This window comes from Papio anubis, chromosome 4, assembly GCF_008728515.1.
Source record: "Papio anubis isolate 15944 chromosome 4, Panubis1.0, whole genome shotgun sequence".
NCBI classification, from domain to species: Eukaryota; Metazoa; Chordata; class Mammalia; order Primates; family Cercopithecidae; genus Papio; species Papio anubis.
In genome coordinates, this window is record NC_044979.1 from 150,854,369 (window position 1) to 150,870,207 (window position 15,839).

At 33.5% G+C, this 15,839-nt stretch overlaps 1 protein-coding gene across 6 annotated transcripts in view; it reads left to right on the forward strand.

The window, feature by feature from the left end:
- Positions 1-15,553, forward strand: part of USP25 (ubiquitin specific peptidase 25) — a 143,921-nt gene extending 128,368 nt beyond the window's left edge. For all 6 annotated transcript variants that reach the window (XM_003895613.4, XM_017956514.3, XM_003895612.4 and 3 more), the window contains 6 exons: positions 735-913; positions 2,715-2,793; positions 6,625-6,704; positions 9,898-10,021; positions 13,288-13,483; positions 13,796-15,553. In XM_003895613.4, the coding sequence (XP_003895662.1) occupies positions 735-913; positions 2,715-2,793; positions 6,625-6,704; positions 9,898-10,021; positions 13,288-13,483; positions 13,796-13,968 (831 nt within the window). In that variant the 3' untranslated portion in view covers positions 13,969-15,553. The remainder of the gene's footprint in view (positions 1-734; positions 914-2,714; positions 2,794-6,624; positions 6,705-9,897; positions 10,022-13,287; positions 13,484-13,795) is intronic.
- The last annotated feature ends 286 nt before the right edge of the window (positions 15,554-15,839 follow it).

A 15,839-nucleotide genomic window follows, 5' to 3' on the forward strand; every position in this document is an offset into this window, starting at 1 on the left:
TCTAGAATTTTCTTATTCAAACTGATGCTTAGAAAGGTAAAACAGAATGGGAAAACTTGCCGTCTCCATCTTATGATGTCTGTGAATAGACTTTGACTAGTTCTGATAAATTTTACAAAATTACTCACATTGTAAGTTTAGACATATTATTTTACCACTTTCATGTGTGGAAACAAAAAGAACATTTATATAGTGAAGGGATAAAGAAGGGCCTTTGTGGCCAGGCACAGCGGCTCACACCTGTAATCCCAGCACTTTGGGAGGCTGAGGCGGGCAGACGATGAAGTCAAGAGTTTGAGACCAGCCTGGCCAACATAGTGAAACCCCATATCTACTAAAAATACAAAAAATTTAGTTGGGCGTGGTGGCAGGTGCCTGTAATCCCAGCTACTTGGGAGGCTGAGGCAGGAGAATAGCTTGAACCTGGGAGGTGAAGGCTACAGTGAGCCAAGATCGCACCACTGCAATCCATCCCAGGGGATAGTACGAGACTTCATTTGAAAAAAAAGAAAAAAAAATAGAAGGGGCTTTGTGATCAGTTATTCAGGAAATACTTTGATACTGTGGAACATGGGACTGTGTTCTTAGATGTACCGCCTTGTTTGTAATACTTTAAAAGCCAAAAAATATATATATATATATTTATATGCAAGAAGAATTAAACTTGTAATATTGAAGGATTTTTAGGTGTTTAAATAATTAACCAAAATTGTCGTTTTCATTGCATTTTCCAGGCAATTAAGTTGGAATATGCAAGGTTGGTTAAGTTGGCCCAAGAAGACACCCCACCAGAAACCGACTATCGTTTACATCATGTCGTGGTCTACTTTATCCAGAACCAGACACCAAAGAAAATCATTGAGAAAACATTGCTAGAACAATTTGGAGACAGAAATTTGAGTTTTGATGAAAGGTAATTTAAAAATATAAAATTCTTATGCTAAAAGTGTTCTTTTTTTTTTTTTCATGCAGATTCCCAGGATAATTTCTTGAGTATTTATTTTATATATGCATGGGTACATATTTTAATAAATACATAACAATTTGAACTCAATGTGAACAGTTGCTGGAGTCTGTGGCCTTTTGAAGTTTGAACTGAGAATAACTTAGATCATTTTAATAAATTTTAATTGTGAATCAAGTAATCACTGCACTTACTACACTCAATATTTTAGAAACAAAAATGGGCTTCTCAACCTCTGTACTATATACATAGTTTAAATTAGATAAATCTTTGTTGTTGGGGCTGTCCTATGATTGTAGGATATTTGATAATATCCCTCATCTCTTTGTTGGATGACAGTAGCAGCTCCCAAGTTGTGGCATACCAAAATATCTCCAGGTATTGCCAAATAACTCCTAGGGGAGCAAAATCACCCTTATTAGAGAATCACTGGAGAAAAGGTTTTAGTCTTGCAGATAAAATATAAACATTCTTTGACGTAAAGAGGTGGCTTAGAAAGGTGGCTTAGATTCATGCAGAAACATTTTCTCTGGAAAGAAAATATTCTATAGAAATTTCTGTAGAATTTCTGTAGAATATAGAAAATATTCTATAGAATATTTCCAGAGAATGTTTTCTCTGGATTATTAGTTTTATAAAGAATTATTCAGAAAGTCCTATAAAACTACTAATGTTAAAAATCACAATTTAATTAGAATGAATGACACTAGGAAACAATTTTAGGGCCCATGTGAAATATTAAGAGTATTGAAAGTTATTTTCGTATATAAAAACATTGATGCTGTCTTGCAGTTCATTGTAATTTTAATTCTGAAATGATTATCCTTTTATGAATGTCTCAAAAATACTGAGTTAAAAGTGTGTAGTGAAGAATATGAGGGGAAGCAAAGCATCTGAATCAATCCTATCTTGCTAGGTATGTGCTGTGAAATGTAAGATTCTGTGCTAATACAAATAAATAGTTGTGAACAATATCTGATAGATGGTTGAATGCTCAATGAATGTTGGCCACTACTATTTGTATTAGTAGCAGTATGGACATGATTTATTTTGATACATATGACTGCAAAGAGTCAGAAATAGGGTTGTTGTGACCCTCGTTATCGGTGCTATCAGTGTACTGAGTTCCATTGGATCTATGCTGTTTAATTTGGAGAAGATATTAATGGAGTAGTCACACTGACTTTTCAATCTTTTGCAATTATCTGACTATAACTAGTTAATCTGTTTTGATAACCTTACTTGTGCTTGAAAGACAGAGTTATACGCATGTGAATAAATATATTCTGTAAGGATTTCCTTGTCACTGATTCTGATCATAAAATCCACTGGAATGTTTCCATTTTTACCTGAGATAATAGGCACATTTTAGACTCTTTCTTTTTAGCATTTAAGAGTAAATAATACCGTGGGGCGGGGGGAGAAGATGCAGTGTCTCTTGAGCTTGGTTAATAGATGCACATTATTTTTTAAAAGTTTCGTTTTTTTCCTATGCAAACTGTGTTAGTTAGAATGTAATTTAAAAGTCATATATCAATACAACACAGTAAATTTGAATTAGAGAGTTATTGCTCCTGTCTTCTTTGTACTTCTCCAACATTGGTCCCAAAAATATTTTTCCCTTAAGGTTATTTAGAAGTTGTTTCTATAAAAAAGTATTGCTATTTTTGCTCAGTGTTTATGGCTTTTGCTTTTGATTTACAAATATATATATATATACACACACATATATATGTTTTTTTTTTTTAAGGTGTCACAACATAATGAAAGTTGCTCAAGCCAAACTGGAAATGATAAAACCTGAAGAAGTAAACTTGGAAGAATATGAGGTAATGTGCTTTTTTAGAGGTAAAACTACAGATTTAGGGATTCTGTAATTCACTGATATTCCTTTCATTTCAGCCCAACGGAAGTAGAATTTGTTATGAATGATGAGTAAAAAAATTAAGTTTCCAGGTCAATGCTCAAGTAATTAATAATTTTATAAATGATTTTAGGATTAACATGATGTGATAGCATGTAGACCAAAAAGTTTAAAATCAAAAAAGGAAGATTTTTGGTTTTCTATTTCAATGCTAGTTCTCAATTACTTTTTAAATGAACTTTTCTGGCTTAAAAACGAAGTAAAAATACATTGTTAATTTTGAAATCAACTTAGAAATTGCTGTTACATAATATTAACAAGTGATATTTATCAAGAGCCTACTATTTGCCAGGCATTTTTCTTTCTTTCTTTTTTTTTTTTTTGAGACGGAGTCTTGCTCTGTCGCCCAGGCTGGGGTGCAGTGGCGCGATCTGGGCTCACTATGCCAGGCATTTGTCTAAGCTCTTTACATGTATTAACTGATTTAATTCAGACAGTAACACTGTGAGGTAGGTAGTGTTCTTATTCCCATTTGACACACGAGAAAATAAGGCATAGAACAGTGAAGTAACCTGCCAAGGTTTTCACAGCCACAAGTTCACAGCTTGGCTAATAGAGCCTACTTTAACTGTTGCACTACATTGTGCAGCTGTACACTGTGGGCTGTATTTTTTCCTCACTTTGATTCATCAGATATATTTTGGGGAAGTTAGAGATTCATTTTAGTCACTATGTGCCATGTATATTTGTCATTATTAGACAGTGTTGTGTGTGAGAGCACTTACATAGGTACTTGTGCTTGTGGGATTTTTTTGTGCACAAAATTCTTTTTGTCAACTTTGGCTTTAAAATATTCTTTATTTTAATTGATGAATTAATACACCTAGTATTTCTTCAAGTTTTTAAATTTAACCTTATACATTGCCTTTTTTAAATTTACAAGTCTAGTAAATTTTAAGTTGTTTTCTTGGGTGCGTTTGCTTAATATTTGGTTCCATTTACAAACTTAATTATGGCACTTTAGATTCCTAAACAATTAGTGTAATTCACTACATAAAGAGAGAAGAGGAAAGATAGAGCAAACACTCATTGTTGATGAAAACCTTAGCTAGTTTGGCATATAAAGTAACTACTTAATTCACTAAAGAGTGTCTCTAAAAACAAAAATAAGAAATAATAAAACTGCAGCAAATATATAGAATTGTGAGCATTGAAAGCTTAAAATTTTTCTTATCAAAAATGAGGCAACAAAAATAAGTGAAAAGTAAAATATTGGAAAAGAGAAACAAAGACATCATTATTTGTAGTTTTTTTATCTTGAAATTCAAATAAAATCTACAACTGATTTATTAGAACTAGTAAGAGAGCTTTGCAACATGCAAACTTGTGTCAGATATCAATTTTATTCCCTTATACCAGTAAAAAAAAAAAAAAAAAAAAAAAATTAGAAAGTATAAAAGTGAGACCATTTACAATAGTATCTGAAACTATGAAGTATATAGAAATAAATTTAACAAAAGGTGCAGGTGACTTCTGTGGGGAAAATTATAATACTTATCAGGAGACATTAACAAAGACCTAAATAAATGGGCATACATATGGTATTTGGAAAACTTGATATTATTAATATATAGATACCACTTTTCCCCCAAATGCTTTATAAATTCAGTGTAGGCCATATCAAAATTCTAGCAAGATGTTTTATGGAGCTTGATAAGCCGACTGAAAAATGTTATGGAAATGCAAAGATCCCAGTCCACCTCGTATCTCTGACAAGCAAATTAGTGAACAGTAGAAAGACTTTTTAATAAATAGTTCTGGAAAATAAAATTTGATTTCTTGTTCATTCCATATGCAAAAATTCATTTCAGTTGTGAAAGGCTCCTGTGCAAAGCTGTTTAGAAGTCAACATAGGTAGAAGCCTAAAGACACTCATTTATCCATAAAAGGCACTCATTGACCAGATATTTTTGACCAGGATATGTAATCTAGAGCCAGAGAAATTCAAAATCTGTTTTATCTTGACCCTGAGGAGCAAGTCAAGTCATCTTTTAGCTAATAATGGCTCCAAATCTGTACCCTTCCAATTGATTGAGAGCTCTACCCTTGTCCCCAAGATTGGTGTTCATGGGACTTGATTTTTAATTGTGACTTGATTCTGCACCACTTTCTTTAGTTTGCTTCAACGGATTAGACTCATCATATTTTTATTCACAAACCTTCTCATATTCTAACTGCAGGGCCATTAAATCATACAAGTATTTAAATGACTTGTTTTTAGAGTCTGCATATTCCTTATATTTTTGGTCTTGCTCTAAGTTCAGGGTTCAGCAAACCATAGCCTGCAGACCAGCTTACCACCTGTTTTTGTAAATAAACTTTTATTGGAACATGGTCATTTGTATACATATTTTCTGTAGATACTTTCACACTGCAGTTACAGAGTTGAGTAACCGAAGATGAGGCTTGCAAAGTCTAAAACATTTACTGTCTGACCTTTTACAGAAAAAGTTTGCGTACTCACAACTTCCAAGGCAATTCTGATGACAACAAGGAATGACAGTTTGAATACCTTCCCCAGAAGAGCTAACTTTATTCTTGCAGGACAGATTTTACCTTTATTTGTTATTAATATCTAATAGCATGAAAATTATGTCTTGAAAATTAAAATTAAGGCTGGGTGTGATGGCTCATGCTTATAATCCCAGCACTTTGGGAGATCAAGGCACAGGGAGTTGCTTGAGACCAGGAATTTGAGACTGGCCTGGCCAACACAGCAAGACCCTGTCTATACAAAACAGATTTAAAAATTAACTAGAACTGGAAGCGTGCACCTGTAATCCAAGCTACTTGGGAGACAGAGGTAGGAGGATTGCTGGAACCCAGAAGGTTGAGTCTGCAGTGAGCTGTGATCATGCCACTGCACTGCAGACCGGGCGACAGAGTGAGAGCCTGTCTCAAAAAAGAAAAAAAAAAAAATTTATATTCAAGGAGAATATGGTTGGCTAATAACGTATCTGTGTTTCTTATTTTTGTTTATAATGTTTACATAAAAGCCTTAACACTTTTGTTATCAGTATTCTCTTTCCAATTTGTCTTATACTGAATTTCAGTTATTTTTCTTGAGTCAATTATTATAAAGTAAGTTAAGAAAATCTTGACTTCATTCTCTTTAAGAGTTACAGGGTATCACCTTAGAATTATTTAGTCCTATTACATGCGCTGTAGTTGTTTGGGGGGTGGGGAGGGGCACTGAAATATGAACTGCAGCTGTTCTTTTACCGTATCTCATGTAAATAAACTGTTCACCCACACACTTAAATTTACCACACATTTGCAAAGTTAAAAGGTTAAATAAATCTGTCATAACTTTTTTTTAGTTTCTTAAAATTATATATCAAGTATAAGTGTTCAAGCTTTGGTTCATACTCAGTGTAATAATTTCATATTCTTCCATGAGTTGATGTAGATACAATAATATTTCAATAATACGATTTTATACCGATGAATTTTTGAGATGACCTGATGGATTATCCTGCCTTTATATTTCTGTTATCTGCTAGTAAAATCTTTAATTTCATATCAATGCCTAATAATTTTTAGATTTAATGTTATATTAATAAATAGTCTTGTGTGCCAGAAAGTAAAGTCTTATTTTAGTTCTGATGTATCTTCATTTTGAACTCTTTGTTTCTATTAATTCAAATAGTAGCAGAATAGTGTATTATTTTTGAACAGTTTCATAGTAGTTTTTAAATCTTATTTTGAACATTTTTAATTTTTCTTTCACTTACAGGAGTGGCATCAGGATTATAGGAAATTCAGGGAAACAACTATGTATCTCATAATTGGACTAGAAAATTTTCAAAGAGAAAGGTAAGGCAAAGTAGACAAATATGAAAAGAGCGTAATTTTTGCACTTAATTCTATTCAGATATGACCTCATCCATGGAAAAGATTATATTCACACACTGTATTTTTAATAAATGTTTTACTTTAGATCAGTTTTAAATTTACAGAAAAATTGCAAAGTTAGTGTAGAGACTTCCCATTTACCCCACATAAAATATATTTTCCATTAAAAAATCCATAAGGTCGGCATTAGTGTCTGTGTTTGTCAGCTCTCAAATACTACACTTGAGGCTGAGTCTCATCTTGATAGCAAGTCGGAGTGTTTTCTGTCTGTCTTTGTGAACTTTCAGGTACTGTAAAAAGTGTAGCTGTAGAAAATTTTTGAGTACTGTGACTTTAAACAAATTTTGGATTAATTTTCATTTAAATTAAAGATAATCTTAAAGGAATATCTACTTATTTAATTAAACAATTATTTTAATTGTTATTAAGAAGAAAGGATACATTTTGCTTTACTTACATTTTAGAATATTTACTAGTTTGCATGTATTTCTCCACTTATTTCTTAATGCATGTCGTTTAACAATAACTTGACTAGTGATTGTTTTTTGAGGAAATGCTTTATTTTCGATGCAGTGTATATTGCAGCCAAGTAACAGGGATATTGAATTTTTCCTTTTTTTTTTTTTTTCTTAATGAAGTTTAAGAAGCTCCCACTTAGGTAATGATGCTTCTTTTTCAAAAAACGAAACAAAGATCAATGTTTAATTCTGGAGCTGTACTGTCCAACATAGTGGCCACATGACAAAACTTAAATAACTGACAATTTTAAAACCAAAGTTCGGTTCATCAGTTACACCAGCCACATTTCAGTAGTTCAGTAGCCTCACGTGGTTAGTGGCCTCTATTTTTAGCCAGCATAGAACATTTCCATAATCACAGAAATTTCTACTGGACAGTACTATTCTAGAGGACAGTACTTTCATTTTTATATTAAAAGTTATCAAAATTTTTAAAGTTATCACACAAAAGGAAAAAGTAATGTTTTACTTAACAATTTATCTTAAGTACTTAAGTACAGATTATTTAAAGTCCTAGTCATTGTGCTGTTTATAAGATAATTTCGCTTTGGTCATTGATGTAGAACACTTATTTTGCTCGATACCACCATTTTATAAGTTATGTCCGTCAAGATTGTATTTCTTTAATAGGAATATTCAGATGTACTAGAATTTATAAGCTTTGTGCTGATTTGAGAGAAATAATATGATTGTATAATTCAATAGAGTAAGATTAAAAAAAGACATTTCAGTGTTACTGATAAATCAGACTTCACAGAGATGTAGTAACTTTGTCAAGGTCAGGCAGCTAACTAGGAAAAGAAAAATTAAGAGACCTCGTATTCTTGTATAATTTAGTGAAATCATGTAAATACCAAATGTATTCATTTATCTCAGTAAGAATTAAAAAGATGAAACTGCCACTTTGTATCTGTCTGCATAGCTTCTGTATTAGTTGTTCCCAGTTAACATATCTTAAAGGAATTTGAGATATAACTTGGAAATATGTTTAAATATTATAATTTGCTTGTCAGTTTTCAAATAGATGCTTATTCAGAAAGCTAATATTCTAGTATAGTAAATGCTTATCAAATTAGGAGGATTAACTAGAAAATCAATGGTGACAGATACTACTTATGGAATATCTTTTAAAGAAATATTGGTGTGTGCAACTGTAATCCCAGCTACTCAGGAGGCTGAGGCAGGAGAATCACTTGAACCTAGGCGGTGGAGGCTGCAGTGAGCCAAGATCACACGAGTGCAGTCCAGCCTGGGTGACAGAACGAGACACCATCTCAAAAAAAAAAAAAGAATTTTTTTTTTTTTTTTTTTACTGTAAATATAGCAGTTATTGTTGCTGGCTGTGTATAAAATCTTGCCAAAAGGTTCTGTCAAAATTGTTTCTAATGAAAATGTAAACATTTAAAGCCTTGAATGAAGTACTTACTGATGGACCCTTGTGAGTCCTGAGAATAGTGAAGTGAAATCTATGATTTCAAGAACCAGCTAATTTTTTTTTTTTTTTTTAATGTTTTTGTAGAGATGGTGGTCTCACTCTGTTGGCCAGGCAGGTCTTGAACTCCTGGCCTCAACTGATCCTCTCACCACCACCTCCCAAAGTGTTGGGATTACAGGCATGAGCCACCATGCCCCACCCCTTTTCTTCCTTTTTTAAAATCTGATTTGAACTTCATAATATCTAGACTTATATTAATATTAACACATATGCCTAATTCTATCACTTTTTTTTTTTTTGAGACGGAGTTTTGCACTTGCTGCCTACGCTGGAGTGCACTGGCGTGATCTCAGCTCACCTCAACCTCCACCTCCCGGGATTCTCCTGCCTCAGCCTCCCGAGTGGCTGGGACTACAGGCATGCGCCACCATGCCCGGCTAATTTTGTATTTTTAGTAGAGGTGGGGTTTCTCCATGTTGGTCAGACTGGTCTCAAACTCCTGATCTCAGGTGATCTGCCTGCCTCGCCCTCCCAAAGTTACGGGATTACAGGCGTGAGCTGCCACGCCCGGCTTCTATCAGCTTTTTTATGTTTGGGGGCTTTTTGTTTTTGCTTTATTCCACTAGGTTTCCCAGATTTAGAAGAAATCTTTCATTTTCCGCTTCCTCTCTTTCCTTTAGATCTTCTTATTTCTGTTTTTTTACATTTTTCCCAATAACTAAAACTGTCTGCACATAGAAAAGAACCTACGTTGTCATTGAACAAACCATATGATGTTTGTGATCATAAAACGGAGTAACCTGAGTTTTTCCTTCATGCATGTGGGACACTGCGTTCAACAAGTAGATTGTTGGTTTCACATTAGCTTCAATTCTGAGTTCAAATGGAAGACATTGGAAAATAAATACCAAGGAAGACAGAACTATCCGAATTTATCCGTTATTGCCTCTTTTCCCAGATTTTTTCTTAATTTGTTGCTTCTATTTTATTTTTTACTTTTAAGATATAACTGTCTCCGGGTTTCAGATGATACTGTTGCTAAAAAGGTGCTCCCAAGCATACACTGCATCCGATGATATTTTTTATTATAATGTAGATTATCAAAACTTAAGCATATACTTAAAATGTTTTATAATTGTGGCTGACTTTGTTTCTACAAAGGTGAAATACTAATGTTATATGTTTCTTTTTAATTTTCAAGTTATATAGATTCCTTGCTGTTCCTCATCTGTGCTTACCAGAATAACAAAGAACTCCTGTCTAAAGGCTTATACAGAGGACATGATGAAGAATTGATATCACATTATAGGAGAGAATGTTTACTAGTAAGTTGAATGCATATAGTATGATCTTACCATTTTGTCTGACATTGGGCAAGTTTTCCAGACTCACATATAACTGATGACTACATAAACTCTGATGGGATAAGAACATGATGATGTCTATAAACTGGTTCTAGTCCCTTCAGATGGCAAAGTGCACTCAGTTCTTTATTCTTTTCTCTTTATGAATCCCAAGTACTATAGGTGATAAATGAGAAATGTTCTTAAAATACCATCAGTTTGTTTACATTTCTGTATTTAGATTTCTTTATCACACTACCACTCCTTTTTTTGGTGGGAGAGGAAGGGATGCATAGATAAGTCTTAAAAAAAAGTTTTATGTAAGTCTATAAGAATATGCAGTCTGGGTGCGGTGGCTCACGCCTGTAATCCCAGCACTTTGGGAGGCTGAGGCTGGTGGATCACTAGGTCAGGAGAATGAGACCATCCTGGCCAACTTGGTGAAAACCCGTCTCTACTAAAATACACACAAAAATTAGCCGGGCGTGGTGGTGCACGCCTGTAGTCCCAGCTACTCAGGAGGCTGAGGCAGGGGAATCGCTTGAACCCAGGAAGTGGAGGTTACAGTGAGCCGAGATCGCGCCACTGCACTTCAGCCTGGTGACAGAGTGAGACTCCATCTCAAAAAAACAAGAATATGCATAGAATGTATCAGAGTAATTTCTATTTAACTTAAAAAAATTGAATTTTGAGATATAAGAATAGTATAGCTGATTTTAAACATAAATACTACCAAAACCTGATGGTTCCTCTGAAACATTCAAAAAATGATATGATGTTTCTCATCATTTTTTGATAGTAACCTAACCACATTTGGTTATTTGTTTTACATAGGAATTTAAATGAAACCTCATCAAGATTACTTTAGTGTTCCTTTCAGGTTTTTTCATATTATATATTTACAAAGTGTTAGGTTCTGAGGGATACAAATATGAGTAAGATGTACTTCCCGTCCTCAGAAAACTCAGTCTGATAGGAGAAATACAGAAATAATTGTTATGTTCTGGAATAAGTGTCATTATGAGAAATATGCACAGTGATATGCCTGAAATATTTGGGAAGAACCTTAAGAGAGAAGGTTCTTAAGATCTCATCTGGATCTTGATGGATAAATAGGAGTTTTATTCATGATAGAGAAGGGAGAATATTCCAGTGCACAACAGAAAATAAAAATAAATTCATTGTGGCTATCCAGGTTATGAGGAAGTGGGGTAAGGTGGAAGTGATGAAGCTGACAATACTTGTCGATATTGGTCAGATGATAAAGAAACTTATATGACATTCAGATGAGTTTGCACCAGTGTAAGTTTGATTAGGTTTGGCATGATGAGGTTTGTTTTCAGAAGATAATTCTGGTAATAATAATAGCATACTAGAGGATGAACAGGAACGAAGTAGATTGAAGTCAAGAACCTTAGAGGGGAAAGTCAAGGGATGGAGAGTGAGGGCCTTGACTCATGTAGTACAGTAGGTATGATGGTGAAGGAAATGAAATCAGGGCGTGTCATAGCTGTTGGGTGAGTGGAAAGAAGGAAATGGAAGAGTCAAAGCTGCCAAACTTTCTAGTTTTTCATTTAATATTAGGGAATCTAATAGGAGGAACAAGGTTGGCTTTGAACATGTTATATTTAAGAGATTTCCAAGACATTGTTTGATTCAGTGAACTTAACATTAAACTTGTCATTAAATTTCATATCTCATTTAATGCATACTTCCAAAAATTGTAGTAAATACTTGAAGATTTATCTCATTTTATTCTCTTAACCCCTATGGTAGGAAGATAATAATGCCCTATTATTAATGTAAAGAAAGTGAAGCTACGAGATTTAGCTAATCTGTTCACGATTGGTGTATTAGTCCGTTCTCAAAGTGCTATAAAGATACTACACAAGACTGGGTAATTTATAAAGGAAAGAGGTTTAATTGACTCACAGTTCCATATGGTTGGGGAGGTCTCTGGAAACGTAAAATGATGGCGGAAGGTGAAGGGAAGCAAGGACCTTCATCACATGGTGGCAGGAGAGAGAAGTGCAAGCAGGGGAAATGCCAGATGCTTATAAAACCATCCGATCTCGAGACTCACTTCCTGTCACAAGAACAGCATCGTGGAAACTGCCCCTATGATCTGATCACCTCCCACCAGGTCTCTTCCTCAACACCTGGGGATTACAATTCAAGATAAGATTTGGGAGGAGACACAAAGCCTAACTGTATCAATTGGATAATTGATTCATGGCCAAGTTGGACTTACAGCACAAGGTTCTTTCCAAAATCAAAATAAATTGCACAAGAATTACGGTGTAAATATGTAAATATTTTTATTTGAAATTCAACTTTCAAAGTCACATTTATCATGCTGTAAACATAAGATTTTAAATAAGAACCCTTAAATATTATAGGTCTTATACCTGTATTTATCTCTTACGTTTCTTATTACATGGATTTCTCTGTTCTACTAGATCAGTGATCAGCACACTATGGCTTGTGCTCCACCTACCACTTGTTTTTATAGATAAGTTTGATTGAAACATAGCCATGCACATTCATTTATATATTATGTATTATTGCCTTTGTACTACAAGCAGAGTTGAATAGTTGCAACAGAAACTTTGTGGCCTTCAAAGCCTGAAGTAGGCCTTGTCTGGACCTTCACAGAAAAAGTTTGCCAGTCCTCTTCCCAAATTGTAAGCTCCATGAGAGTTTTCTGTATTAATCACTTGAATGCCCCTGCATCTGGAAAAATTTCTGGCACATGGTGTTTACTCTGTAGGAAGTTTTTGAAGGGATAAGTGAATTGATTACCTTTATATTTCTGTATCAAGGAATACAATAGTATATATTCAGTTGCCATTTATGGAGATGAGTTTTTCAAAAATTAATATGGATTCTGAATTTCTTTATTTTTAAAACTATTACGAGTGCTTATAAAATTTTATAATTGGGGGAAGTTAATCTCTAGAGAAGAAAAAATGTCACCTGTATTGATGATCAACATAAGCCAAACAATAGTGAAAAACACAGTAATGTTCCATCCACCACCGTTTGCTTTTGTTTCTTCTGTTGTCATATACATAGCGTTTTCTAAAGAGAGGTTTTCAGTTCTAGATAGGTTGAGATTGTTTTCTCTAAATACCGTTTGTTCTAATACTGTTTGTGAACATATTTATGTTGTCTTCCTTATTAATACTTACAGATATTTAATTTAAAAAGGAAACAAAAACCTATTCTTTTTTTTGCATTGCATTAAGAAATTAAATGAGCAAGCCGCAGAACTCTTCGAATCTGGAGAGGATCGAGAAGTAAACAATGGTCTGATTATCATGAATGAGTTTATTGTCCCATTTTTGCCATTATTACTGGTGGATGAAATGGAAGAGAAGGATATACTAGCTGTAGAAGATATGAGAAATCGATGGTGTTCCTACCTCGGTCAAGAAATGGAACGTAAGTTTAAACAATGGTAGTAGGCACCTGAGATGTCGGGATTAAACGCAGTTAGAATTAGATGTTATTTATTCTTGCCATTTTTTATATTAAATATAATATTAAGTATTATATTTAATAATTTCACATTCACATTACTCTTTTTCCATATTGATGAGCTAAGCTGGGTGCATTGCAGTTGCCATTTGTTTTTGTCTCCCCAAAATGGCAATTATCTTACCTATCACGGCAAGTTAATATTAGTAAATCATGTTGACAATGATCATGTCATAATTTCTATCTTTAGTTAGATTTAATTGTTTGTATTTGCAGCACACCTCCAAGAAAAGCTGACAGATTTTTTGCCAAAACTGCTTGATTGTTCTATGGAGATTAAAAGTTTCCATGAGCCACCGAAGTTACCTTCGTATTCCACGCATGAACTCTGTGAGCGATTTGCCCGAATCATGTTGTCCCTCAGTCGAACTCCTGCTGATGGAAGATAAACTGCACACTTTCCCTAAACACACTGTATAAACTCTTTTTAGTTCTTAACCCTTGCCTTCCTGTCACAGGGTTTGCTTGTTGCTGCTATAGTTTTTAACTTTTTTTATTTTAATGACTGCAAAAGACAAAATGACTATACAGACTTTAGTCAGACTGCAAACAATAAAGCTGAGAATCGCATGGAGCTCAGACTTTGTTTTAACCGGAACTGATGTATAATCACAGATCTAATTGATTTTATTATGGCAAAACTATGCTTTTGCCACCTTCCTGTTACAGTATTACTTTGCTTTTATCTTTTCTTTCTCAACAGCTTTCCATTCAGTCTGGATCCTTCCATGACTACAGCCATTTAAGTGTTCAGCACTGTGTACGATACATAATATTTGGTAGCTTGTAAATGAAATAAAGAATAAAGTTTTATTTATGGCTACCTATGTGTTTGTAAGCAGGTATATTGTATATTAGTGTATTAGTAATAATATATACATGAATTTTGTCTGGGGATTAAGATTGGACAATTAATAGATTAATACAGTCTTTTGATTCTGCTCTAATGGTAGCAAATTGGAAAATGTTTAAGTATTTGACACTTAAATTTATCTATATTTTTAACAAAATTCTTAAACTTAGTATGGCACCTGAGCTTGTTTTGAATTCGGTCAGGGTTTTTACTCAAGCAAGTGGTTGATTTTTTTTAAGTCAAACTACACTGAAACTTTTAACCTTTTCTTAGATTAATTTTACTTTTTAAATGTATTTAAAATACATAGCAAGGTGATTATTTCAAGAGAATCCCAAAGTACTTGAATAAGGGCTATTGTAAAACTTAAAAGAAATATTTATATATACACATATATACACATACACACATCTATATATATATATTCTTCATAATGGAGGACAATGTTTTGCAATATATAAATCATTCTATTTTTGTAAATTGTATATCACTTTAGTTGAAAATGTTCTCTGCTAATTAATACTGTGAAACAAAGTTGATGTTGTTTAACTAGAAGTTATGAGTATCTTAACTGCCTTTATTCCTTTTCAAAAAGGAAAAAGCTATAGAACATTTTGTAGATGAAACTACTGTTAATGAATTAATATTGTGAATGAAAATCAAAATCCATACTTTAAAGGTAATCATGTTACTAACAACCTATTTTTGAATTCATAAAGATTTCTTTATAAATGATGTTTTGTGAGCACAGTAAAATAGACCATTATACTATGTGTATGTTTGATACAGCGTCGCCAAAACTAGTGTTGTTTCTAAGTGCCTCTCACAAAAGATCCTGGATGGAGGAGTAAGATGAAATATTATGCTATTATATGATACTGTTTGTAAAGGTACCAATGTGCTAGCAAGGTATTAATGACAAGGAATTATTACTGTTTCTGTTGTGAAGTTAGATTTTGCATATTGTATCTATCAAAATATGTTTGGGTTTAGATTTTAAGTTGTCTACTGAGCAGAATTCTGCATTGGTTTTCCAGTCCTGTTAAAAGTTTAGAAACTTCATATGTGTCATCACAGCTTTTGTAAAGTATCCTTAATATTTTATGACATTCTACCACGGTGGTAAAGTTGTTTGTGTTTGTGTGTATAATTGACTGCTGAGACACAAAGTGCTCAAACACTACATGGAAATTATTCCTTCAAAGGCACATTCAGAGAATCATGTCACTCTTGTGCTGAAGGTAAGTATTATAATTGTATTTACTGTATACTTAAAAACCAGATTATTTATTCCTAGTAGTGAATTTGAAATAACTTATTTAAAGCAGTGACCTTTTTCAAGACCTACAGAAACAACGTATTTTAATATTGGTTTTTAATCTAATTGTAAGATTTAGATCACTGAAA